This window comes from Nelumbo lutea, chromosome 3 (genome assembly GCF_056320005.1).
Source record: "Nelumbo lutea isolate HS-2025 chromosome 3, American lotus-T2T, whole genome shotgun sequence".
In the NCBI taxonomy this organism is placed as follows: domain Eukaryota; kingdom Viridiplantae; phylum Streptophyta; class Magnoliopsida; order Proteales; family Nelumbonaceae; genus Nelumbo; species Nelumbo lutea.
Genome location: NC_142686.1, coordinates 75,267,014 through 75,294,773, shown reverse-complemented (window position 1 = coordinate 75,294,773; position 27,760 = coordinate 75,267,014). Strand labels below are relative to the sequence as shown.

Sequence of the window (27,760 nt, the reverse complement as noted above, 5' to 3'; positions counted from 1 at the left end):
ATTTTAAATATTAAATATTAAATCATAATTATCAATATTAATTAATTATAAAATATAAAATAATAAAAATAAAAATAATTAATAATTGTTAATAGGGTTAATTTTCCTTATGCAACCGAACTAGGGAACATGGAAAATTTTCCATGAAATATACTTTAATTTTCATGACCGTAGCACTAGCATATGCTAAAATGGATACCGAGACAAGAACCGTCCATTAATCAACACGTGGCTTTGTGCATGGCTTCTCCTCATCCACAAAATTAAAGTATATTTCATAGTGACAAAATAAAAAGAAAAAAGAAAAAAAAAGCAAATCCAACGAAAGAATAAAAGTATACAACTCAAGAAACTTTAATAGTAAAAAAAAAAAAGATATTCTTAAACTTTCTAGTAGCATCAATCAGTCAGCACCATTTTATGATGGAGGGTGATTTGACCCGACCCATTGAGACAGTGACACGTGGATATGATTAAGCATAAGTAACAGTTCAGCATCACAGCCTGACCGTGGCTAAGTAACGGGCCCGCAGGACAGCTCGCTACATCATAGCTCGCTACAGGGGGAGCCCGCTACAGCGCGAGCTCAAGGACCCCCGACGTATTGAAAGGGAATACTCCAAGACAAGTCTATCCCAGCTCGCGAGATAGGGTGACCAGCTTGCTCCAATACTTAGGTAGAAAAATTGCTTAAGGGGCCACTTCAGGAGGAATCACCTCGCAATACCCTCAGGAGCTCGCTACAAGGTAGCTCGCTACTAAGCGATGCAATGTTTTCAATAAGCTTCTACTTGACAAGACCGTACTCGTCAGACTGCACCACATCTCCTGACCGACGGCTCAGTCCCTGCCAACCTGACAAGTCTGCGCCCACGTCTCTTGATAGGTGGTGGCGTGTTTGTCCTTCTGGGACGTGTCACTCATTCGATTGGGTAGTACACTGCAACGGTTACCTACGTAGCCCTGGCGAATAACGGCTACAACAGAGGTCCAGTGGCGGTTACACCTGATTTGACAAGAACGCTCATATATAAGAGCCCCCTAGGTGAAGGGAATGGCTCTCTCGAAGATCTGATATCATATCTTGAATATCTCGAACCTTCTCTCGAGCTAACTCAGTGATGTAGTGCGACCTACACTCTTAGCCTTCTTTACACTCTTTACTACTTTCTCCAGTGTTCTAACTTAAGCATCAGAGTATACCCACCGGGCAAATCCCCCGAGAATCCTTCACTGCTCTCTTCTCAGGTACCGTCCATCTCCAACGAGGAGCCAGTCAGCTGCCAGCTAGGAGTGACCGGATTACGCACCATCATTTGGCGCCATATGTGGGAAATGCTTCAAAAATCCTTCCTCTAAGTTTCTACACTTTCCTTTCGAGAACTTAGCATTCATGGCGTCCTCTAGCAACGCCAAACGTGGCGCCAACTAGAACGCTTCTGGAGAGCAACTCCAGCTTCCCACTATCTATATCGGGCAGTTCACCATTCCCCTTCTATGGACGGGATCTCTAGCCTGAACGTGCCTCTCACAGTGGTACCCGTGGAGTGACCTTTGCTGAACCTTCGGTTGTGCCCTCAGTGACCAACCAGAATCAGTTGGAAGACTTAGTGCAGTGCATGTGAGCCATGCAAGCTCAAATGCAGCAGTTTTAGCAGTTCCAACTCTACCAGCAACAAGTGCTGCATCAGGTCTCTCAGTACCAATATCAGCAAACAGTTTTCTTCCTTGCCTCAGGCCCAACAACCACTCACTCCTCGGCACCCGACCATGAAGCAGACCAAGCCCTCTCGCCGGAGTGGATGACCTCGCTGGGGAGAGGCCTCCCAGGCCTAGGATCCAGCCAAGAGCCAAGCCTCTTCCCATGTAGAAAGGAGAGGCAGGTCATCCCCGCCTTGCAGCCTATAGGCAGGTCAGGAGCCTCCCAACCAGTCAAGCCCGCATCGCCCCAGCACTCGCAGTTCGGGCTCCCACTCGCAGAGAACCCATTCGAGGTCCTAGCCACCGACTACAGGCAGGGACCTTCGGTTCAGAGCTATTACCAATAGTCTGAACCCATCAAGCTCGGTAACACTGAAGCAAACAGCACCAACGCTGAGTCGACAAAGTAGCAGCGAAGACGCCAACGAGCTCACCGAACTGCTACCTGTATCTCGCTCGAGCTCAAAGGTAAAGAGGAGGTGAGCTCAGGTGAAGTAAAAGCTACTCCTCTCCTCTCGTTTCCTTCTCCACTGTCTCCAAAACTTCTTGCTACCCCCATGCCAAGAGACTTCAAGCTCCATAAACTGGACAAGTATGCTGGATCCTTCGATCTGAATGATCATGTGGACGCCTTTCAGTCCTACATGCACCTGGCAAGGGCCAGTGAATCTTGCATGTGTGTGGCCTTCTCCACCACCTTCAAAGGGGTAGCCCGCACATGGTACCGAAACCTCGCGCCCGACTCGATAAGAAGCTGGGCACAGTTCGAGCAAGTCTTTACCTCCCACTTCGTCACCAGCAAGAGGTGCCCAAGAACTCAAGAAAACCTCATCGACATAGTTCAAAAGGAAGGGGGGTCCATTCGGAGTTACATCAAGCGGTTTAATGACGCTTGTCTACAGATACCCGATCTGGACCCCGTAGTTCACCTCACCACGGCCAAGCAAGGTATTACCCACAAAGAGTTCAAGTGGCACATGGTCGTCAATCAACCCAAGACCGTGACCAAGTTCCTCAAGTTCGCAGATCGGTTTATCGGGACGGAGGAAGAGATCAACCAGAAGGGCGAGCAGGCCCTCGAAAAAAGGAAAAGGGAACCAGAGCCCTCAACTTAGGGCGACAACAAGAAGAATAAGGACCAAGCTCGGGGGACAAGGCCAAATCTACCTTTTCGAGCTCCAGCAAGAAAAAGGGACTACACGCCCCTCAACGCAAAGCGGGCTGAGATCCTCATGGCAATCAAGAACACCCTGTATGTGAAGTGGCCACCTCGGCTGAAGGCAAACCCTAATGTTAAAAATAAAAATTCGTATTATAGTTTTCATAAAGATCACAGTCACAGCACCAAGAATTGTAAAAACCTCCACAACGAGATAGAGGAGTTCATCCATCATGGGTATCTGAGAAATTTTGTACAAAAATAATAATAGTAATAATAAAGCAGGTCAACAGAGTAGAGATGCTCCCGAGTCCAGCAAGCAGGCAGAACAGATGCAGAAGCAGCCCCTCGAAGAGAGACTAGTTCGGGGGACCATCCATGTGATAGTTGGCGGTTCGATTGTGGGAGGCTACACCTCAGCTACAGCTCGCACATCAACTCACGAGGCCGTCAGGGAATAACAGAACCCCCCGAAGCGGCCACGAACGGAAAATCCCATATTCTTTACAGAAGATGACGCGCACGGGGTCCACTAACCCCATGATGACGTGCTCATCATAAAGATGAAGATCAATGACTTTGAAGTCGGGCGTGTCCTCATCGACTTAGGTAGCTCAGCAGACATCCTCTTCAAAGCGGCCTTTGACCAGTTTCAGCTCCAAAAGAGCGACCTGAAGCCCACGAACACTCCCCTGGTAGGCTGCAACGGAGAGGAAGTCAAGCACCTGGAAGGATCACAGTACCTGTGGAAGTTGGCACTTGACCTAACATAGTGAGGCTCAACCACGATTTCTTAGTGGTCGCAACCCCTTCCCCATATAATGCCATAGTAGGTTGGCTGATCATCCATGCCTTACGAGTTGTGGTATCCACCTACTACCTCTGGCCATGAAGTTCCCCATGGACTTTGGGATCGGGATAGCGCGAGGTGACCAGCTTGAGTCTCGCAAATGCTACGTCGTTGCCCTTAAAGGGAAAGCCAAGGTGGCTGATGACCTCGAGCTGGAGCGACCTACGGAGTAGAGCGAGGAGCGAGCTGCGCCCATAGAAGAGATCGTCTCCATCCCAACATCGACGGAGGACCCAGCCCGAATGCTTCAAATCGGTGCTTCCATTGAGGAGCCTCTACGATTTAAACTAGTACGCTTCTTACTTGAAAATTTAGATATTTTTGCATGGTCTGCGACAGAAATGCCCGGCATAGACCCTAGCATTATCACTCATAAGCTAAATATTGATCTTGTAGTCAGGCCCATTAGATAGAAGAAGCACAACCTAGCCCCAGAGCGATGGAGGGCAGTTGATGAGGAGGTCGAGAAGCTCCTTGTAGCCGATTTTATCAAGGAAGTCCATTACCCGAGCTGGGTGGCCAACCTCGTTCTGGTAAAAAAGTATAACGATAAATGGCGCATGTGCGTCGACTACACTGACATGAACCGAGTTTTCCCAAAGGATTGCTTCCCACTCCCCAGGATCGACCGTCTGGTGGATGCGACTTTGGGGCACGAGTTTCTGAGCTTTCTAGATGCCTATTCGGGCTACAACCAGATCAGGATGACCCCAGCTGATGAAGAAAAGACTACCTTCATAACCGAGCTTGGCCTGTACTGCTATAAGGTCATGCCCTTTGTGCTAAAAAATGCCGGGACAACCTTTCAAAGACTTGTAAATAAGTTGTTTGAATCACTGATTGGCCAAAAAATAGAGTGCTATGTAGATGACATGGTCGACAAAACCCAATTTTCGCATGAATTAATACAAGACTTGCATTCAGTTTTTGAAATTCTACGTAGATTTAACACGAAGTTGAACCTGAATAAGTGCATCTCTGGTGTCACCTCGGGTAAATTCCTGGGATACATTGTTAACCGGCGCGACATTGAAGCAACCTGGACAAAATAAAGGCCATCCTAGACATGAGACCACCCCGAAAAATGAAAGAGGTTCAAAGGTCGAATGGTCGAATAGCTGCCCTGAGCCGCTTCATGTCCAAGTCGGCAGACCGTTGCCTACCTTTCTTTAAGGCAATTAAAAGCAAAGGGTTCGAATAGACCCAAGATTGCCTGTTCGCATTTGACGAGCTCAAAAGGTACCTCGCTAGCATACCGGTTTTAACCCGGCCCGAGTAGGGCAATGTTTTAGAGTTGTACCTCTCAGCAAGTGATGAAGTGGTCAGCTCGGTACAAATAAAAGAGGTAGATCGGGTCCAACGACCTATCTACTATGTTAATAAAGTGTTGTAGGGAGCAGAGACGAGATATCCGGAGATAGAAAAGCTGGCCTACACACTGGTTATTGCAGCCCAAAAGCTCTGTCCGTACTTCCAAGTTCATACTGTTGTCGTCCTCACCAACAAACCTCTGAGGCAAGTTCTGCTCAAGCCCGAGGTCTCTGGTCGACTGATGAAGTGGGTCGTTGAGCTCAATGAGTACGACCTCCAATACAAGCCGTGAATTGCTATTAAGGCCCAAGTCTTAACAGACTTCGTTGTGGAATGCACTTTCAGCTTCGAAGTCCCCAGGCCGGTTGAGCATGAGGCCTCTAGTTCAGGCGAGCTCGAAGCTCCCAGGCCGGTTGAGCATGAGGCCTCTAGTTCAGGCGAGCTCGAAGCTCCCAGGCCGGTTGAGTCCGAGCACCGTGAGGTAGCTGCCAGTGCGGCATCTCTCCTAGTGAGGCCAAACGCTAACTGGGATGAGGAGCCCTGGATCCTTCACGTAGATGGCTCCTCGAACCAGTAGGGTAGCGGAGCCAGAATCGTTCTGTACGACCCAAGTGGCACAAAGTTGGAGTATGCACTACGCTTCGAGTTCGCGACATCTAACAAATATGCAGAGTACGAAGCATTGATAGCTGGGCTGGCTCTAGCCAAAGAAGTGAAAGCCAAGCATATCATCATCCGCAGCGATTCCCAGCTCATGGTCAATCAAGTCACAGGCGAATACGAAGCTCGCGAACCAACTAAGATTGCCTACTTAGCCAAAGTAAGAGAGGCTCTGCTCAACTTCCAGTCACACTTTATCAAGCAAATCCCGAGGTCGGAGAACGCTGAGGCCGATGCCTGTCCTGGTTAGCCAGCACCAGTGATAATACCATGAGAACCGTGTACATAGACAACCTGTCTCAGCCTAGAATTCTCAGGGGTGGGCATAGGAGGTCACTCCTGTCATTCAAGCAGAGCCGAGTTGGATTGATCCGCTCGTGAGCTAGTTACTCTCAGAGCCTAAGGGTAAAAAATGCCGAGCTAACATTGACCTCAGTGCGATAAGACCCAGTCGCCTCTATGGCATGGGTGAACTACTAAGTAGATCACGAGTCACTCTCAAAGCCTAAGGGCCAAAATGTCGAGCTAACACGACCTCGGTGCAATGAGACCTAGTCTCCTCCATGGCATGGGCAAACTCCAAGAGTGAACTATAAGTCACTCCCTCAGCCTAAGGGCTAAAACACCGAGCTAACTAAGACCTCGGCACAATGGAAGACTTAGCCGCTTCACCGGTAAAGGCAAAGTATTAAGTATCAGAGGCGTAGGCAGCTCGAGTCTGAACCCTATGAAGCATAGATCGTCTTAGTATATTGGCTGAACCTGACAAGGAACAACCTACGAACATACAGTTCGGACATACATGGTAATTACTTCGGGGTGTACTATAAAAATACCTCAAGCATTATGGGATAGCTTGGGGTAACAACTACCGAAAAATCCTACTTCGGGTATGTAGCTCTAATAGCCTGAGTGATGAAACCTTTTCGGTAGAAAATAAAGAGCACACCATACTTAGCAGGAAAAGAAAAATTCCATTACTAATTCATAAATAAAATCGGGCTTAATAGCCCGGAGAGAGTTCAACAAAAGTAGATAGGGCACAACCGCCCAAGAAAGAGTTTTGAAAACCGGGTTCTGACACCTAGGAACCACTAGAATTCAGTCAGAAGAAAAAAAATAGAAGAGTTGCCAGCCTCAAGGGTCCACCTCCTCCACCTCGTCATCATCCTCCGGGGAGTCAAGCTCCTCCTCCTCTGCCTGGTCCGCTGTCTTAGGATCCAGGCCCTTCATCATTATGTCGTCGAAGTTGAGCCTAGAGAACTTCTTTCGAACCAACCAATGACAGAGCTTGAATCCGAAGCAGTACGAGCTCGAGCCATACTCCACTTGATACTCCTGGGAGTCCTTAAAGTCCCACACCGCTTTAGCCCGCTTAGCCTCCACCATGGCGTCGAAGTTCCGAGTTCGGTCTTGAAGAGTGGGCTCCAAGTCTCGAACCTGTTGGCGAAGAAGCTCCCTCTTCGTCGCCACCCTCAATGACTCCCCCCCGGTAGAGAGTGCTCTCCTCAGATAGCCGAGCGATCTGCGCCTCCTGGTCCCGGATGAGCAGTTCCTAGGCCTCGCTCCCCTTTTGAACCTGAAGGACTTCACCTCGGGTCCGGTCGAGCTCGCCCTGGAGCTTCTGCACGGTTGACCTCTGATTACGAGCATTTTCGGAGTGGATGTTGGTCTGGAGGGCCATGGCGTGGATGGCGGAGTTCACCTACCAGTAGAAGACTAAGGTCAGAAAGGAGAAGAGGAGAAAAAAGAAATGAGGAAGAGAAAGGACACTTACCACCATGCAATTGGCTGAGGCAAACCTAGCGAGCTCCTTGGGGTCCATCTCTCCCCAACTAGCGACCTCCTCGTGGCAGATAGCCCTTTGGCTCTTTCGTGCAGCCATGATGTAGTCTAACACCCTTCCAGTTCCTGGTAGGGAACTGCTGGAAGGGGAAGGGGAAGGGGCGGGATGGCCTAGACGAAGGAAACTGCCCTTGCGCCAGGAGCTTGGGCCCTTCTGTGCCACCTTTCGTGGCGACTCTCTCGAATGGGACAGGTGGAACCTCAGGTGGTGGAGAAGCGAAGACCGGGTCAACAGACTCGACTAGAAAGAAGGCGGCGTGCATCAACACCAAACATGATGGCTGCCAAAATTAAAAAAAAAAACACAAGGTATTAGTCCTATAAAAAAAATTTACAAGGCACTACGCGACGTAAAAGGCAACCTACCCGGGCTCAGACCGGCCTGCCCGAGCTTCTCCTCGGTCAAGTAGTCTGACCAATGGAAGCCAACTGCTGCCCAAGACTGCAGCGTTTTCCGAACTTCGGGGTCCAACTCAACCCCTGAATCCTGGATGGTGGCCCTCCAGTGAGTTGGGAAGGGCCACCCTTCGGGGTTGCGAACAACAAAATAGTCCCGCTTCCAGGGCGAGATCTTGTCCGGCAGCTCGTATAAGAGCTTGAAGCCACGGCGGGGAGAAAAATAGTAGGAACGCCTTTCTGGAGGCGCTTCAGGAAAAGCATTATTGATGCAGAGGATGGTGGAGAGGATATCAAGATTGAGAGGACGACGGTACTCATAAAACAGAGAAATAGTCCTAACTACATTTCGAATGGAGTTGGGGTAAAGTTGGTCAATGGTGACGTTGAAATGGTTCAAAACCTCCACTATCAGAGGATGTAGAGGAAGACGCAAGCCAGCCTCGAGCTGTTCCTAAAAGATCACTATCTCGTTGGAACCATGCTCCCAGGGAAAGTTATCAGAAGGGAGACTGTAGATGAGGTCTCCGGGAAGGTTAAAATGAAGAACTAAAGATCTAAGTCTCTTCATCGACATAGAGGAGGGACCGAAGCTATCGGGCTCCTTGCCCCGAGAAGTGGAAGCCGTCTAGCCGGAGGCCTCTCGAGCCTTCGGAGCATGCCCCCAAGCTCTCCCTGAGCTCGAGGGGGCGTCATCCTGGTTACCGTCCCGGGAATAGACGTGGTACGGATATCCACACATGTTGACAAGGTGATAAGACTCATCAGAAAAGAAGAAACGGTGTGAACGGGAAAAGAGCTCGGCCAACTAGATGGAGACGCGACCTCAAAATCCGAAGACAAGGCAAGTTAGCGTAAAAGAAAGTGAGGTCTGGGGCCTTTATATTTATAGCTACTGTGCCCTCAAATCGATGGCTCGGACTGAGACAAATCTAACGGTTCACTATCAAGTTGATTGCACGTATTCTGAAACCAAAATGTGACTGGCTGCACGTCTCCCATGATTGAGGTAATGACAGCTGCACGACATTTAGAGTTAAGAGCCGCTTTGGCGCGTTTCTCAGCATTCAAAAAGTCAGAAATCCCCTGACTTCCGCGTGCACATTTAATGCAAGCAGTCAATCAAGTTTGAACTTCAGTCAAATCCACCCATCACACTTCATGAACTCCTCACGCTAAGGTAACACTCTTAGCCCAAGGAGTGGGGGGCAATTGATGGAGGGTGATTTGACCCAACCCCTTGGGACAAGGACACGTGGACATGACTCAGCATAAGTAATAGCTCAACACCACAGCCTCACCGCGACTAAGTAATGGGCTCGCAGGACAGCTCACTACGTCATAGCTCGCTACAGGGGGAGCCCACTACAGCGCGAGCTCAAGGACCCTCGATGTACTGAAATGGAATACTCCAAGACAAGTCTATCCCAGCTCGTGAGGTAGGGTGAATAGCTCGCTCCAATACTTAGGTAGAAAAACTGCTTAAGGGGGCACTTCAGGAGGAATCACCTCGCAATACCCTCAGGAGCTTGCTACAAGGTAGCTTGCTACAAGGTAGCTTGCTACAGGGCAGCTCGCTATAGGGTAGCTCGCTACTAAGCGACGCGATGTTTTCAGGAAGCTTCTATCTGACAAGACTGTACCTGTCAGACTTTGCCACATCTCCTAACCGACGGCTCAGTCCCTGCCAACCTGACAAGTTTGCGCCCACGTCTCTTGACAGGTGGTGGCGTGTCTGTCCTTCTAGGACGTGTCACTCATCCGATTGGGTAGTACATTGCAACGGTTACCTGCGTAGCCCTGGTGGATAACCGCTGCGACAGAGATCCAATGGCGGTTATGCACGATTTGACAATAATGCTCATATATAAGAGCCCTCTAGTTGAAGGGAAGGGCTCTCTCGAAGATCTGATATCATATCTTGAATATCTCGAACCTTCTCTCGAGCTAACTCAGTGATGTAGCGCGACCTACACTCTTAGCCTTCTTTACACTCTTTACTATTTTCTCTAGCGTTCTAACTTAAGCATCGGAGTATTCCCACCGGGCAAGTCCCTCGGGAATCCTTCACCGCTCTCTTCTCAAGTACCGTCCGTTGCCAGGGAGGAGCCAGTCAGCTCCCAGCTAGGAGTGCCCGGATTGCGCACCATCATTAATAATAACTTACATACTAATAAATGTAAAATATTAATTAAATAATTAATTATAGATTTTAAATAATAATAAAATACTAATTAATAAAAATATTATTATATAAGTAATAATTAACAGAAATAGTTAATAATTAGTTAACTAAGTAATAATGAATAAATAAATAAGGATTTTGTTATTAATCTAACTATTGATTCAATGAAAAAATAAATAATAAAAATGTTAAATAATTAAATATAATTTAATCACTTCATATTAAATATTAAATATTAATTAATAATGAATTATAAAATTTCAATATTAATTAAATATAAAATATAAAATAATAAAAATATAATTAATTAATAATTGTTAATCGGGTTAATTTTCCTTTTGCAACCGAACTAAGGAACATGAAAAATTTCCATCCATTTTCCCATTCCGTCATCCTATCCTTCCGGTGCATGTCATGACCGTAGCACAAGCATATGCTAAAATGAATACCGAGTCGAGAACCGTTCATTAATCAACACGTGGCTTTTTGCATGGCTTCTCCTCATCCACATGATTAAAATATATTTCACAGTGACAAAAAAAAAAAAAAAAGCAAACCCAACGAAAGAATAAAAGTATACAACTCAAGAAACTTTCCCAGTAAAGAAAAAAGATATTCTTAGACTTTCTAGTAGCATCAATCGGTCAGCACCATTTTACATTTATTAATAATAGCTTATATACTAATAAATGTAAAATATTAATTAATTATAGATTTTAAATAATAGTAAAATACTAATTAATAAAAGTATTATTATATAAGTAATAATTAACAGAAATAGTTAATAATTAATTAACTAAGTAATAATGAATAAATAAATAAGGATTTTGTTATTAATCTAACTCTTGATTCAATAAAAAATAAATAATAAAAATCTTAAATAATTAAAGATAATTCAATTACTTTATATTAAATATTAAATAATAATTAATTAGATAATTATCAATGTTAATTAATTATAAAATACAAAATAATAAAAATATAATTAATTAATAATTGTTAATAGGGTTAATTTTTCTTTTGCAACCGAACTATGGAGCATGAAAAATTTCAACCCATTTTCCCATCCCATCATCCTATCCTTCCGCTGCATGTCATGACCGTTCATTAATTAACACGTGGCTCTTTGCATGGCTTCTCCTCATCCACATGATTAAAGTACATTTCAAAGTTACAAAATAAAAAGAAAAAAGAAAAAAGAAAAAAAAAGCAAATCCAACGAAAGAATAAAAGTATACAACTCAAGAAACGTTACCAGTAAAAAAAAAAGAGACTTTCTAGTAGCATCAATCGGTCAGCACCCTCCCTCAATCTCAGCCAGTCATGTCGTGGGCCCCGCAGAGTATCGCCCCCTTCTGTGGCTGTGGATGGAGCAGAAGGGGTTCTGTCAGGCTGCCCGGCAGATTTCATAACTGCCCAAATATCCGAACACTATATCCATCCATCCATCCATTGTCATCATCTCCATAGTCGACGGTCCAGATGCAGCCCGGAAGCTCGAAAGATGCGTGAACATAACTAGCCGAGCGCCACGAAATATTAAAATTTTAAAATTAAAGAAAATTTGGAAATTTTGAATAAATGAATAAATAATTAAATACAAAAGGAGATAAAAGCGAAAATGTCTCGCATGGATGCTGTGATGTACACTGATAACGAAATCCATTTCGAAGTTGCAGCAGAGAAATAGAGGGAGACGAGAAGCTCTAAGTTAAATTTGTTTTTTGAGGTAAGAGAAAACGGAACCCTAGGGGCTCGATCTGTATGCCATTTTTTGTTGCTGATCTCAGTTTCAGTTATTTGTTTGATTAAACTGTTTATGTTGGTTGGTTTCGTCGTCCGATCGTTTTTATTTCGGCTCTGTTGATTTGCATGCGTTTCTATTATAGGAGTTGCCCCTAACTATTGATTGAATTCGCAGTGTTTAAAAGTTTTTGAGCAATTCGGTCTGTTCTTTGTGATGAGGAGGTGGTTGTTTGTTGTATTTGGGTGATGGTTTTGGCGTTTTGTCTGTGTTGTTTTGGTTGTTACTGCTAAGGGGCTAGTTGGTTTGGTTCTGAGGTTGTTAGTTACGTCATGGGTCTTGATTGGTGGATCATGGAGAAAGAGTGACAAGTTGATTCTTGAGAATTGACCAATTGGAAATGACAAGAATGGGGGATCAACTAGAGAATGACACAGACCCACGATTTTGCATTTCCTGTTTGCCAGCATTGGCAGTGTTTCAAGTAATGATATTTTAGTTTCATTACTTTAGAATAGATAAAAAGGGCGCTCTTAGCATCTTCTTTATGAGTGCGAGTGTTGAAGGATCAGAGTTAATTGTTATGGTTCTTGAATGTTCTTGCAGGGGATAGTGATGTTACTGTAGTAGTTTTGAAGTTTTCTGAGGTCACTGCATAGAATGATCAATCTTAGCATCTTCTTTATGAGTGCAAGTGTTGAAGGATCAGAGTTAATTGTTATGGTTCTTGAATGTTCTTGCAGGGGATAGTGATGTTACTGTAGTAGTTTTGAAGTTTTCTGAGGTCACTGCATAGAATGATCAATGATTTTGAAAAGATTGAATCCTTCTCGATCAACTGTCTATAGTGGTATATTTTCCATGTAAAGTTTGTCTATTCTTAACCATTCCTGTAACTTAGCTGTTTATAAGTTTTACCAATAAATTAAACAATTATATCTACAGTCTAGAATGGTGACATGACAGAATCTGATACTCCAATCAATATTCTAATACTTAACTGGATTTGAAGTAGTCAACCAGATAATGTAAATCAAGGACTCAAATTTTTAACACTAAAAGAATAGGAGTATAGAAGCGTATGTTTTGATTTTATTTTTCATATTTTTTTTTTATAGGTTAGCAAATTTTTGAACTTTAAGATCCATCATGCATTGGATAAGCCTATATTATTCATCTGGAGTAATTCCCTTTCATCCGCATACAATCTTTGAAATGCATGAAGGCATGGACTCTTATCAAATGCCATTTTATAATACAAGATCCAAGCTATCATTGTTATAAGTCAAGAATTATCTGGACTAATATTATCAACAAAAGAGAAAAAAAAGAATTTTCTAGAACTGGGTCACTAAGTATTCTCCTCTGCAAGTAAATTCAAAATCATTTTATAAGGCAGGATCCAAGCTTTGTTTGTTAACCAAGATTCATCCAAATTAGTTGTGGTCAACTATTTGAAGCTTGAACTGACATTGTGTTTTATCATGGGTCTTCTATAGAAGCCTAAGCCTTCAGTTTCAGTTGTATACCATGGGTTCTAGCAACATTGGTTCCAATCTTTATCCATTGGAGATGGTGGCTACATTAGAAAATTTAGATAGATCATTTGGATCATTTGATGGTTACTCTATGAGATGGCAGGACTATCTATCATTTTGAGTGCATGTTGCATCTCATATTTTGTTATATTCATTGTCCATTTATATTTGATAATGCAAAAAGCTTTTGTTATTCATATGTTACTAAGCAGGCAAAAAAAATAAAAAAAGAGAGTACCTAACAGCAATAATACAAATAATAGAATTAATGATATCAAGAGATATTGGGAAAGTTAATGGAACTTAATGATGCAGTCTTGAGAACTTTTAAGTTCTTTTGTATTGCTTTGCTTTTGAGCAACAGTGGAACTCTCTCTCTCTCTCTCTAAGTCATTGACAAGATCAAGAGAGTTTTCATAAATTAGAGAAAAGCTGGATACAACCCCAAGCCTCTCCAAAGGATAAATCAGCAAGAAGGGGACCACAGTCTCCTAACTGACAAAATAAAGCAAAAATTACATAATTTGCAGCATTCAATTTTCCAGGAGCATAGTCTCCCTGATATAAATAAACTTTATTCACTCCTCTAGTTAAGCTTCTGTAAAGAAACTAGCACCTTAGTACCCATTTAAATAAGCTATTCGGCCAAGGATTTGGCTTCCTTAGCAATGGTACCTTGCCTTTCCCATCTCTGTAGCTTCTTATATACTGAGTTGTCCTGTATTTTCCTGGAATATCTATCAAAATTTAGCTTATGAAGACCTTGTGTTCGTGGTTCCATGCCTGTTGTACTGGCCATTTGTGATCTGTGAATGGTAAAATTAGAAGTTGGTTGCCATTCTCTTGGTAAGAGTCCATAGAGGCCACACTAAACTGTTTGTGGTTAACACTCAGTTTATTGCTTGGATGATCATTAGATTGATGATATTCTTCAGGTCCTCTTTTTGTCATCAACTATTGTTGTTTCCCCTCCCAAATGTTCCAAAGAGAAGTTGCCCTTGTACAACACCTTAGTATCTTTCCTTTTGACATTGGTGGAGCAAGAAAGTTAGGGGAGAATGATCCATGTATCTACAAGAGGATGCCATCTTGACCCAAATAAAGGTGGGAAATAATCTAAAAAATGCAGAAGTGAACGAACAACGAAAAGACTATATTAATATTTGAGTTTATTCAGGTGTAGGGGCTTGAAAGTGATAGAACTCTCTAGACATCCCTGCTCAATGATCCAGTTAGTGGAAAAACTGAATGAAGAGCTGCTGCTTTCTGAACAAAGACAAGAGAATTGGTGGGCTCGGTGATGTGAAGGTGAACAGTGATAGTGAACAATGATGTTGAACAAAGACAAAGAATCGGTGGGCTTGAACAGAATTTTGGGTTTGGCAGCTGTGACGTGGCTAGAACCAATGTCAACTTTGACAAAGGGTGTGTCTGTTAGGGAAGTAGGCAAGGTAGAAGAGAGATTGGAGTTTGAAATAGATATTTAGTAAGTAGGTTAGTTCACATGGACCCTGCTATTAGAGATGTGGAGAAATGGACAAGTGCTGAGTGGAGAAATTTGAGTTTCTCCTATGTTTGAAAGTTGGGGGCATCACATCACTATTTCTCTTTAGCTTCTGGTGGAGAGAAGATATGGAAGAATTGATAAAAAAAATAAAAAAAAAGAAGATATGGAAGAAGCCCTAGCTAGGGAAGGGACAGGGAGAAAAGGAATCCAGAAATCTTTTTTCAGTAGATGGTCGCCCTGTCTTGTAAAGGATGTCGAGAAAATGAGATTTGTTTGGATTGATGTCTATGGAATACTGTTACATGCTTGGAGTGCAGAGGTTTTTAGAGCCATTGGAATTGAATGAGGTAGAGTTGGCAGGAGGTTTGGTCATCTTGTGGGATCTATGGGTCTTTAGGAAAGTAGGGGAGTATGCTGGGAGTCATCCTGTATCAGTTTGTAATGTGAATCTTTTCAGTCCAGTCTGATGCTTTTGATGTATGTTTGTAGTAGGGTGCCATCTTGACACCTGAACAGGTTTTACCTGCTTTTAATTTTAATAAAGTTTTTTCTTCATTACTCTTCAAAAAAAAAAAAAAGAGGCGCTAAAAGTAGGCAGTGAAGCCTTCTGCTGTTCGTTCAATGCTGGGAGAGTTGTAGAGAAAGGGGGTAGTCGAAGGTGAAAGGTCAGAGGCTTCTATTGTAAATTTGAAAAACTCTAAGTCCCTAGACCGAAAAGTCAAAAGGGTTTTAAATGTTGGACCAAGTGGGGTCAGTCTAGGCTAGGGCTGTTAATGGTTCAGGACAGGATGAAACTGTTTCGAACCAACAAGAAATTAGGTTGTCCCGGTCCCGAACCAGACCCTATCGGAACAGTAGTTTGGGACCCAGAACCAAACCCATTATTAATCGGGCTAATTGGGTCTGGCCCGATAAGAACAATTCAGAGGGTTTTCCTCAAAGATTAAGAGGTAAAGCTGCAAGTCTGCAATTGAAATCTGCCCTAATGGCTGCTGGAATCAAATTGAATGTAGAAAATACTTGGCAGAGTTGTAAATAGGAGCTTAGGCAAAGAGGCAATGATAACCCTCTATGATTGGGCCGTCAAGCATCCTCATGTACCAAAAGAAACAAAAAATACCACATAGAGGAAGAAAACACAGCTCAAAGTGCTACCTGCCGCTGCAACATGTTTCTGCCGTTCAAGAAGAAAAAAACCATAGCTCAGATCAGATGGTCATTTCCTGCTGCGGTTTAAGAAGAAAAATCAGCAATTAATGGTTACTTGCCGCTGCTGTTCTTTCTATTCTTGTATTCTCTGCATAGATGCCGTCACTACACTTCCAAACAAACAGATCTGGTCTTGTGCCTATCGCCTACAACTGCAACGTCTCAAAGTTTTGTGAGTGGTGTTTGATTTTGGTGTAGGTGTCTCCCTTAGTGGGCAGCAGATGAGATGAGAATAGTTTAGGGTTTAGAACTAGTAGTCAATAATAGAAAGAGTGAAAAACGAAAGGGTTTAGGGGTGCATGGGATTTCATTAAAGTACTTCTACTAGATGGACAATTTTAGACATCTACTATAATTGATATTACGTAAAATACCATTAACATATCATAAATGTTATGATATTTAATCGGTTCGGGTCTGAGTCAGTTCGGGACAGCTAAGACCAGTCTCGAACCGATAATAATTGGGACACACAATAAAGAACCAGAACCGACCCAATGGGATAGAACTCTGAACCAGAACCAACATAATTGGTTCGGTCGGTTTGGTTCTATCGGGTAGACCCTACCCATTGACAGCCTTAGGCAGTCCAATTCTGTTCCTCTTATGAACAGGAACTTATTTGAGTCGAGCAAAGATTTAGAAATTGCAGATGTTGCTGCAGAAGGAACGAGATGACTTCAGGGAAAGACTACGAGTTGTGTTTGAAGGGGGTGAATACAAATGTTTTGTCACGATATTCTTACTCTGATCAAAACAAGGGGTGGGAAGGGAACCGATGTTTTGCGCTGTATTGTAATATTCTTTTCTTTTTTCTTTTCTAGGAGAGTTAAGCCTCTTTACCTCTTCCCGGAATGTTGTAATATTATTGTCCATTAATAAAATGATTTCTGTTATTGATAAAAAAAAGATATTCCTACCACTGATGGTGAATGTTCTGAGAACTGACAAGATTCATTCCAAGAAAACCTAAGAAATCAATTGACTATGGAGAAGAAAGGTGAAGGACCAAAGGATCACAGAGGTTTGGGAGTGGTTTCCATGTTGTCTCGTCCAATAAAGGGTTTTTAGGGGTAAAGAAAGAGTCTGTGGATTGCATCTCCCTCAACTGCAATGTTTTAGAACACAAGTGTTCATCGGAGGTAGGCTACATTGACTCCTTGTTTTCTGAGTTTGACAAGAGCTGGGTGGGCTCCTCTGGGATGCAATGCAAGTTTCTTTTACTGGTTTGCACAAGTGCAGGAACACCCTCTGGACATTAGGAAAGAGATTCAGGGATCCCAAGGCATGCCCATCGAAACCACAGAATAAGGGGATGGGAATTGAGAGTAAACAACCAAAAGAGTTGGGGGCTGATCCTATATTGTCAGAGGGTACGGAACAGTTCCTAGTGCTGAATCCTGATGGTGGTAGGGAAAGAATAGTGGAGGGTCCACACTCCTGTTTGGATTCGATATCTGATCTAGAGGAGAAAGGGATAGAGGATGAGGAAAGAACTAAAGGAAAAGGTCAGACTGATGTGAGAACGGAAGTTTATAATAGGAAAAGAACTTACAGGAAGTGATTATACAGAACAAGACTTTTGAAAGAGACTGAAGTTAAAAAGAGTCCTGTTGATGCCTTATCTTCCGATGAGGATGGTGGGGAAGAAGCTTGTATAGATGAGAATCATCAGATTGATAAAGCTGTTGATTTAACTTAGGTTGTGGACATGACTGTGGATGTAGGTAAAGCTCTAGGCTTGTTTGTTTTGGGAGGTGAATCTTTTACAAGGAAAATGTTCCAAGATTTGGAGAAATGCTATGCGTTGCCTGTAAGGGAGAATCTTGGAGATTTCTAGGTGCATCCACCGCTGATTGAGGAAGGCCACATTGATTTAAATACATTTAGTTTGGTAGGAGCTGTTGGTGAAAAAACTGAAGCTTTGTTTGATGTCCAGCAGTCCAGCTCTTTGAGAAAAACACAGTCCTGGAACTGGAAAGGATTAATGAGAATCCTTCTTGCTTGGTGGATTTCTGGAAGAATGTTTTAGCCAAGGTTCAAAAGTATCGATACGTATCGGCCCGTATCAGCTGATATGTATTGTATCAGAGTCTTCCTGATACGCCCCTACAGGGGGTGTTTCGGGTTGGCAAGTGGTTCAGGGGGTAGACCGGCCTTAAACTGGCCCCTCTGAACCAGATTTGAAAAAAAAACATAAAACAAAAACAAAAACAAAAACAAAAAAAGAGTACCGATACAGGCTGATATGCTCTACCGGCGTATCGCCCTGCATCGATACTTTGAACCATGGTTTTAGCATATGGAAGACTTGAAAAACAGAGAAAACATCGAGATGTTCTGGTCTCAAAGGATTTTACTAGACCAGAAGGGAGTCTTTTCAGGATTAGACCAAACAAGAAGATCTTGAAGTCAAGAAATCCTCAAGAAGTTTTAAATGGCCAGTCTTTTAAAGGATGTAGTCCTTGAGGGTGATTTGGTGAGGTCTTGATAAGAGAGTTTGTTTTGTTTTTTTCAGGGGCGCTGAAGTGTGTTTTATTTGTGCTACCTTTGAGGTGCGTGGGTTTTTGGTTGTTGTGGGTTGGTTTTTGGTGATAATCTTGGGTTTTGGGTTTTGCTGGTTTTGTTGAGGTTTGGCTGGTTTGAGTTTCTTGTTTGGGAGTTGTTGTTTGCCTTTTCTTTTCTCTCTCTCGAGTGACTTCTAGTTATTAGTTATTACCAAAAAAAAAAGAAAGGTGTAAGGGCTCAGAACTACTGATAAAAAAGATGTAGGGACTTGGGACTCAACATTTCCAAAAGGTTAATAACAAGGCAAAACTGAGGAAGAAACAAAATCCTTTTCCATCTTTTCCATGATATCATCAGCACTTTTTAAGGAGTGTCATTCCATTTCACAGGTGGTATTTTTTAGATTGGAAGAATAGGTGGTACCTCTTAATTTTCAATTGTTTTGTGAGCCCCCAGAAATTATTACAGGCTTGGTGATATGTTTTTCCATTTGATATGTGTTTTGATGGCTGGATATTGAAAATCTCATACTTAACTTTTCTTATATTTTTTGATTTTTAGCTTTGTTTTTCCTCTCTAGTAATGCAGGTTGTTTTTCAGGTTTTTCATGCTCTTTATTTCCTTGGAAGGATCAGAAGGATTGTGCATTAGGCGTTAATGGAGATGAGATTGGATTTCAGTGGTTATCAAAACCGTAGCATATGATACAGAGACCTCAATCAGTTCTTCTAACTAAAGCTTTTCATATCAGATTGACTTGGATTGTGCTTCTATATCTTCTCCCTGTTTCACTTGAGGAAGCGAGTCTTTGGTGATTCAATATCTGAATATCATGACATCTTCTGTCCATGATTTTTCATCTAATTCTGGTACTTTTTTTTTTCTCAAAATTTTCTCAAACATTATTTTTTATGATTGTAACCCTCTTTGAAGAATTTTATGTAAAACAATCCTCCAAAATACTTCACAAGTCCTTACTGGGCAAAAGCCTCTTTGTATGTGAATGCAAGATTGGATTGTGCAAAAATAAGCAACAATTGCCTTTAACACCTCATTGGTTCTGCCAATGTTTTGTTGTTGCTTTGGATAACAATGCAAATCATGATTCATCTCTTTTCTTAATAAAAGTTGCTGTTATTGAACAAAAAAAAAACAATGCAAATCATGAGGAGCAGACCAAATATACAGAGAACAGTTAGGGAAAATTAGAAATCCTGAACTTTCCATTTATGATGCACACCCACCCTTTAATTTGCATAATTGGATGATGTTGCCTCAATAAGAAGTAAATTAAGTTGATTGATTTCTGGGTTCTGGCATGGTGAAATTGTTAGGTTTATTTATTTTTCTATCACTTGGTGAATGATATTGATTCAGTGATTATTGGAATTTCTTAAGCAGAAAAGCAGAAAAAGAAAGGGAATACAATGACTGGAAATTGTAGATGGCATTTTGCTAGCCACGTTTACTGGAATAGTTATCCACTGTTATTATCTCATAACTTGGATTTTCATGCATGTGATGTTGTAAATGATCTTCATATTTCTGGGATGTTTGCATTCACCATTCATTCCATGAGTAATTGTCCTGTGCACTTGTTTATATACCAATGAAATCATTGCAGTCCTAGCATATTGGTGTTGGATATGGTACACCACCTCATATGACACCAGCTTGATATCCTTGGTTTGTTGCCTCTTATTCCCTTAAGGAAATAACCCTTGTAAATGTTTTAATTTTCTCTGACAATTGCAATTGATTCATTGAAACAATCTTTAGCAAAGTGATTTTAGTTGGTCTTCATTGCAAATATGTATTTTCTGGGTAACACAAAGGGAATTCATCAACCACTTGCTCCAACATCAGCAATTCATAAGTTGTGGTATAACACCATTGACCACGACTTTTTGGAACCCATCAAGTTATGCTAGGGGGCTTTTTGATTTTTAAATAGTTTAGGCATTCTATACACGGGGCTGATTATATTGGTGGATGATGGTATTTTCTGCCTTAGAGCATGTAGGCATATTCTAGATGGCATGTTGGCAAGGGTGTAAGAGGGTGATTCAGGAATGGCTTGTAAGACTGCTAGATATATGATCACCTAATCTGGATGTTTACCACTAGGGACTTAATATGTTGGACAATGATGCTATTTCTTTATCTTGATGCATTGGAAGGATTCTAGATGGTCTGCTGATGGCTAAGGGCTGAAGGAATGAAAGGATGAATGGAAAGTGGTGTGGATGGTTGTGGTGAATGAGCTTCTGGACAGTGGGGAAGGTGGTTTAGATGAGTGATTTCTTATTTAAAATGTTCCTGTGGATTAACTCAGGCATCTACCATGTATTTTCTTTTGTTGGGAGGTCTCAAATTACTGTAGAGTGACTTGTATATTGCAGGGAAGTTCTAGATGTTGGAGAAATATCCAGGTATCTTGGATGCTTAGGGAGAGGGAAGTAGAAAGAGAAATGGTGCTATTGGGTGGTAGAAACTGGGGTAGGTTTATGATGCAGTCTTTTCTCTCTATTTCATATCGTTGCTGCAAAGAGGATTCAGATGGACTTATTTTGTTATTGTTGGGAGCATATTATAAGCTTGTGTACTTGTAGTTTGATAGGCAACTGGGGATCAGGCTTGTAATATCCATGAACCTAGCTGTCCCAGGTTATAAGGAGAAATAGTGCTAACATTTGATAATCTGACAGAAAGATGATTGCCAGTAGCAGGTGTCTTGGGAATACAGCAATGAATGAAGCCTAAGAAATTGATGTGTAGAAAGCTGTTTGCATATTTCTAGACAATTCATAATTGGTTAAAAAGGAAGCCCTTCTTGGTGTCCTAATTGGTGTCTTATGGGGAAGAGATGCTATTTCTCTTCGGTGATGAAAAACACTTTGCACTTGTAGTTTATAAGGAATTAATAAAACAAAATGTGGCTGGTGTCTTCCATTGAAGCAGGGCTGTGGAAAGAGAGTTGTAGAGAGAGAGTGAGATGAGAAGGGCGAAAGAGATGGATTACATGGCACTGTTTGGTTGGATAGTTCAAACAAGGAAAAGTGTTATATGGGTTTGAAAAGACAAATCGGGGCTCTGATCTGTCGGGGCAGGTTTTTTGACCACTGGTTTAGGATGGGTTTCAGGGAAACCCGAAACTCTAGTGACTGGGGGTGGGGTAGGGGTGGTATTTGTCCACCCTGCCTTGAACTCACCCTGGCTAAAAGTGTGTCTTTATATATATATATATAACTTTAATATATTATATTTTATCAAATATATATATTTATATTATATAATATTACATAATATAATATAGTTATAAGTAGGTTTAAAAAAACGAAGAGAAGGGGTTTGGGTTTCTAGCCTCGTTGGGGCACGGGGTGGGGTATTTGAGTTCGTGGTCTGGGACGGGGTATTTGAGTTTACCTATTCAGATCGGAAACCTCTTTGACCCGACGACTTTCAGTTGGTCAAAGAGAAGGAGTAAGATTTTTTGGAGATGTCTAAAGACTGCATTGATTTGGACGGTGTGGGAGGAAAGGAAGGTAGAGTGTTCAATGATAAAGAAAGAAGGAAGCAGTGCTGGAATGCATTTTATATAGAGCTATAATGTGGGCCAAGTCTCTAATATTATTTTCTGAGTTCTCTTTTTGATGATTTGTGGAGGAATTTGGAAGTGGTAGCTAGAAGCTCCTCTAAGAGAGTCAAACCTGTTGTGGGCTGGAAACCACTGGACGAAGGCTTCATCAAACTGAACTTTGATTGAAGCAGTCTAGGGGACCCAGGCCTGGCTGGTATAGGAGGAGTTTTTAGAAACTCTGAAGGTCATATTGTTGCTGTTTTTTCAGGTCCAGTTGGAGTAGGGGATTCGGCCTTTGCGGAGTTCCGAGCTGTCTTACAAGCAATGCAGATTGCTAGAGAATTAAATTATGATAGGCTGGTAGTGGAAGGTGACTCTAAACTGGTAATAGGTTGGTTGAAGGAACCTGAAATGGTAATTTGGAATAAAGAGTATATGAAAAGATTTAAGTGGCTGGCCAGGGATATGATAATCTCAGTGCAATGGGAAAGACGTTCAGCTAATTAGATGGCTGATTTTTTTTGCAAAGTGTGGGGTGCATAGATCTGATTTATTTTGGGTTCAGTTGTAATCTTGTTTCCAGATGGGGCTGCATCTTGCGCCTCTCCTGGATGTACTCTGTTCCCTTGTGATATTTCTCCTAGTCTAATAAAATTTCCATCATTCATAAAAAAAAAGGAACCCCTGCCTTGCACTGTTGCCATTTCTATCGTAGTGAAGGTTACCAAGATTGGAGGTTTAAATAGGGTAGGGGAACATGTGTATGGCAGCTTTCCTGAACAATTTTTGATAATTGGTATTAAGTTCCAACTATCCAAGGAGGTGAGTAGCGTGATAGAGAAGCCAAAGGGGAAGTTGGTTCAAAACCGAACCAAGTGGAGACTTTTGTTTCTTTGGATTTGGATCCCACACATGATATCTTATTGGGGGTCGTGAATAGTCAGGAGTCTGGATTGAGGAAAGGTCTTGTGGGAGGAATAATTTTGAACGAGGCGTGTGGGCTGGGTTATAGGTTTAGGCCCGGTGGAGAAGTTAACCATTTTACGTTAAAGGCATGTAACCTCAGTAGGCTGTGTGAGTGCGGTAGATCATTGTTGGGGTCAACAGGCTGAAACTTTTGAAGGAGAGCCAAACGAATAAAGTTTTGTGACAAAGAAAGTTTACAAGTTTGATTTTGGATATGGATGATTAATGTTTGGAACATTGTAAAATTTTCTCAGGTCCAATTGGATATGGAATCTCTCTCAGGGCTGAACTGTTGGTGGTCATTCAAAGGTTAAAGTTGCTATCATTAAAGGGGTGGAAAGAAGTGGACATTGAAGGAGATTGCCAAACAGTTATCACTTGGATGAAGAACAGAGGATGAGGCCTATGGTAAGACAGGCACTCTTCCTAGGGGACCCCTTGAACATCTCATTGAATTGGATACCCAGAAGTAAGTGCCAATTCGATGGCTGACACATTGGTTAGAGCGGGAGCATCAAAATATCAGTTAGAGTGGGGTTGTCCAGGGCCGGGCTGTAGTTTGTAACTTTCGAGTCTTTCTTTTTGCTTAGCTTTAGCTTCGGCCTTGTACCTGACCTCTTATTCCTCTGGGGCCTGTTTGATGTAGTCTATGATTTTTTCAGTTCCTTAATGAATGAATTTTACTTGTTACTTACCAAAAAAAGTCAAAGGAAGATAAAATAAAGGAAGGGGGAGATGACTGATGGTTCCAGTGGAAAAGGGAGGTTCAAGTGGGAGGTTGAAGGATATTCTGGGGAGGGAGGGAGTTGATTTTGGAGGTGGGGAGAGCATTTGTGCTAAGTTATTTCTAGTAAGAAGGGGAGGAAAGGGAGAGAATTGGGAGTGAGAAAGAGGGTGGAGATAGATGCGCTGGGATTGATGTAACTATGGATGGAATGATAATCGATCCAGTTACAGGGGAAGATATTGTGTGGTTATTCAAAGGGACGATGAGATAGAGGAAGTAGAAGTAGAAGACGGGAAGGGATCATTTAAAAGTTTAAGAAAAAGAAACATAGGACTGTGCCTTTGTGTGAAACAAGGGAAGGTGATGACGATGTTGAGGAAGATGCTGAGTGAACCAAGGATGAAGTGTTTCTTGATGAAACTCATGAAGTAGAGGGTGTGATTGATGTGGAGAAGGTGGTAGCGACAGAGTGGAGGTGAGTTTAGGCTTGTTATTCATGAATAGTTTTAGAATGCAAGTTCAACCTTTTGATTTGTTACTCCCCTTACTCCTTAAGAACTTACTATGTGTTTGAACAAAATATATTGGACATTTTAGCATATATTCTGTAAGGAGCTTCATGAATTTTGGCAGTTTCTTTGAATTTGATGGGATAAAATATTGAATAAAGTGTAGTTCAACAAAACTGAAGGAATAAAGGTAAAGAGTGGTGAACCATATTGGATCTGCATGTTCTGTGCCCTGGATTTTGATAAGTGAAGGATTAAACGCAAGTTTACAATTTGTGCCTGTTAGAGTCGGCTGTCAAGTGGTATTTTGTTCTTTTGTCTTATTTTAATTGATTTGTGTTATGTCCTTTATGTCTTACTTTTAAATGATATGTCCCATACTTAATTAGGAGCATAACTGTCATTGTATTCCATATTAGAAACATATAAATACAACCGGGTTGACTGGAGAGATTGATTGAATTCTCTCTAGACCGAACCAAGGGTTTTTTTCTCTTTACTCTTCCTTTCTCTTCTCTTTCTCTCCCGCTTCTTCTATTCTCTTTCTCTCTCATTCTCGGACCGAATCCAGTGCAGGTTGAACCAATAGCATGGTATCAGAGCATTGGTAATCAGTCCAGAGATCAACCTAGAATTTTCCATCGTCTCTCACCCTACTGTTTTGAAGAGATCTCATTGATTCTTTGGAGAATCAAAAAAGACACCAGAAAGGAGTTATCGTTTCTCTGTTTAGGAGTTTTCATGCCTCCAGTTGGTGCTGAAGTGGGTGTTTCGGCGGTTGCTAGAAACCCTCTAATTGATGAACTGAAGAGGGATGTGTGATTGGTGCACAGTTGATTTCTATGCAATAGCCAGTTTGTTTGAGTGGGTGTTGCAGTTGAGAACAAATGTAATTTGGTTGTCGACCTTTAGGTATGTGTTTGAGGTGTTTCTTTGTGGTTTTGTGGTGATGAGAGTGTGTGACAGCCTTGACTATCATTGCTGAAACTTGTGATAGTAGATGTTTTCAGCAATAATTAGTCATTAGTGCTATAGTGTGGTGGGTGCCAAGTAGTGTGGTATTATATAATAAATGAACGTATTTTTTTTTTCAAACCCATGGCAACCATAGGAAACAGTAGTGAACACAAATCCAGTGTTATGGTTCCCCCTGATTACTTGAATGTGCAAATGACCTCTATCAAACTAAATTGTGAGAATTATGTGCCTTGGGATGAGTTAGTGGAAGTCTTCCTTAGGGCTAAGAAGAAGGTGAAACATGTGAGAGATGACAAACCCTCATGTGATTCTCAAGGGTACAATGAGTGTGAACAAGAAGATGCATATATTATGACATGGTTGTGGAATAGCATGGAGCTCAAAATTAGTGTGAATTTTATGCTTTTTGATACAACCAAGGAGATTTGGAATCATGATAAGAAATTTTATTATGGGCAAAACAATACTACAAGATAATACCAACTTTACCAAGAGTACTTTAATCTGCAATAGGGAAATCAAAGCCTTGAGGAGTATTATAGCAGCATGAGAAATCTTCAAGATGAGTTGAATGTCTATCATTTGTTGACATCAAATGTCAATTCGGCAAAAAACAGTGGAAATAACTTGATGTGACCAAATTTTTAGTGGGATTGAAAGCTGATTATGAGTTGATGAGAGCACAGATATTAGGTGGTTCTGCGCTTCCCTCTCTTGAGGAGGTGTCTCCTTTTAGTGTGCCTCCTTTTTGAAAGCCCTCTGTTCTTCCTCCCCTCAGTCATTTTTTTTCTGGTAAAGGAGCTTTGGACTAAGCCAGTTCCCCCCAAAATTATCTTGTTTTGTTGGGAAGTGTTTTATGGAAAAATCAATACTCTAAATTGCCTATAAAAAAGAAGCCTTTTATGTGCTTGTCCCCTAGTTGCTGTACTCTTTCCTAAGCTAATGGTGAGGACTGCTTCCACTTACCAATTTCTTGCTCCTTTGCTATTGCTATTTGGGATTGGATTTTTGCCTTATTTGGTTGCAGGTGGTTTGCCCACTGATGTAAGTCTGCTTTTCGACTCGTCGGTCTTTGTATGGCCCACAAAAAAAGGGAGGATTTATGTGGAAATCTATTAGATCATCCACACTTTGAACAATTTGGGAGGAAAGAAATTCAAGAATTTTTCAAGAAAAGGAACGAAGCCTCCTGGATATCAAAGAGTGTATCTTAACAAGGGCAATTCATTGGTTGAGAACTTCAGAATTTTTCCATTTGTTCTCCTTTGATGACTTTAGAAGGAACTGGCTAGAGGTGGCTAATAGCTCCCTCAAGAATGAAAGGACTTCTATAGTATGAAAGCAGTCAAGGCAATCCTGGCCCCTCAGGTATGGGAGGGATTTTGAGGGATAAGGATATTAATATCTTAGCCTTGTACTTGGGTCAAGTGGGAATAGGGGACTCAAATAGGGTTGAGTTGTTGACAGCTTTACAAGGTATTTAGATTGCTAATCAACTTGGTGTTGAGAACCTTCAAATTGAAGGTGACTCCAAGATTGTTGTAGGTTGGTTAACAGATCCAAGCTCAGTCATTTGGTTCTACAAGAACCTCTCAAAGAAAGCCAGCTGGTTATTAAGAAACATGGATATTAGTATACAGTGGGTTGGCAAGTCTGCAAACGCTATGGCAGATTATCTTGCTAAACAAGGGGTTTTGTGGGAATATTTGTACTGGGCTACCTTGTAATCTTGATTTATAGTGAGTGCTATGTGATTTTTACTCTTTAAGGGAGGTCACACCTCGTGCCTCTCAATAAGATGATTGTAACAGTTCTCATATTGTCTTAATTAAATTCCTCTTCAATTATAAAAAAAAGAAGAAGTTCTAGGTGGTGTTGATGTGACATTATTTAGCATTCAGAACCTAGATATTCAATTCTGGACCATAGGAGTATTACCCATGTATGCTAATTCCCCAAGGGGAAAGTTGAACAAAGGCAATGGCTTTTCTTTTTCAAGGTGTAAAAACTTCGAGGATGTTGGATCTGGTTACTATTTGTGTACATAGATTGAAATCTATGTATGGAGCAGAGTGTTGGGTAGTCAAGAAACAACATGTTCAGAAAATGTGTGGTAGAAATGCAAAGGCTAAGATGGATGAGTGAAAAACTAGAAAGGATAGGGTCAGGAATGAAGCCATTCCGTAGAAACCTAGCAGTAGCTCCAATAAGTGATAAAATGAGAGAGAGTAGGCTAAGATGGTTTTGATCACATGCATAGAAGACCACCAACAGTTTCCAGCTAGAAGAAGTGATTTGTTACAAGTGGAAGGGGCTAGAAGAGCTAGTGGTAGACCAAGAAGGACATGAGTATACTGCTTAACAAGACACATAACATTTAGAGTCCA

The 27,760-nt window shown here is 41.8% G+C and overlaps 1 protein-coding gene across 26 annotated transcripts in view; it reads left to right on the top strand.

The window, feature by feature from the left end:
* The first annotated feature begins 11,399 nt into the window (after positions 1–11,399).
* LOC148865502 (nuclear transcription factor Y subunit A-7-like) overlaps positions 11,400–27,760 on the top strand; it is a 39,876-nt gene continuing 23,515 nt past the window's right edge. For 5 of the 26 annotated variants that reach the window (XM_088975480.1, XM_088975488.1, XM_088975472.1 and 2 more), the window contains exons 1-2: positions 11,700–11,836; positions 19,214–19,482. In XM_088975480.1, coding sequence (XP_088831606.1) covers positions 19,462–19,482 — 21 coding nt within the window. In that variant the 5' untranslated portion in view covers positions 11,700–11,836; positions 19,214–19,461. Of the gene's footprint in view, positions 11,933–12,281; positions 12,499–12,594; positions 12,702–19,193; positions 19,483–27,760 lie in introns of those variants that run through there. The other 21 variants (XM_088975481.1, XM_088975478.1, XM_088975489.1 and 18 more) reach the window with 15 other exon arrangements.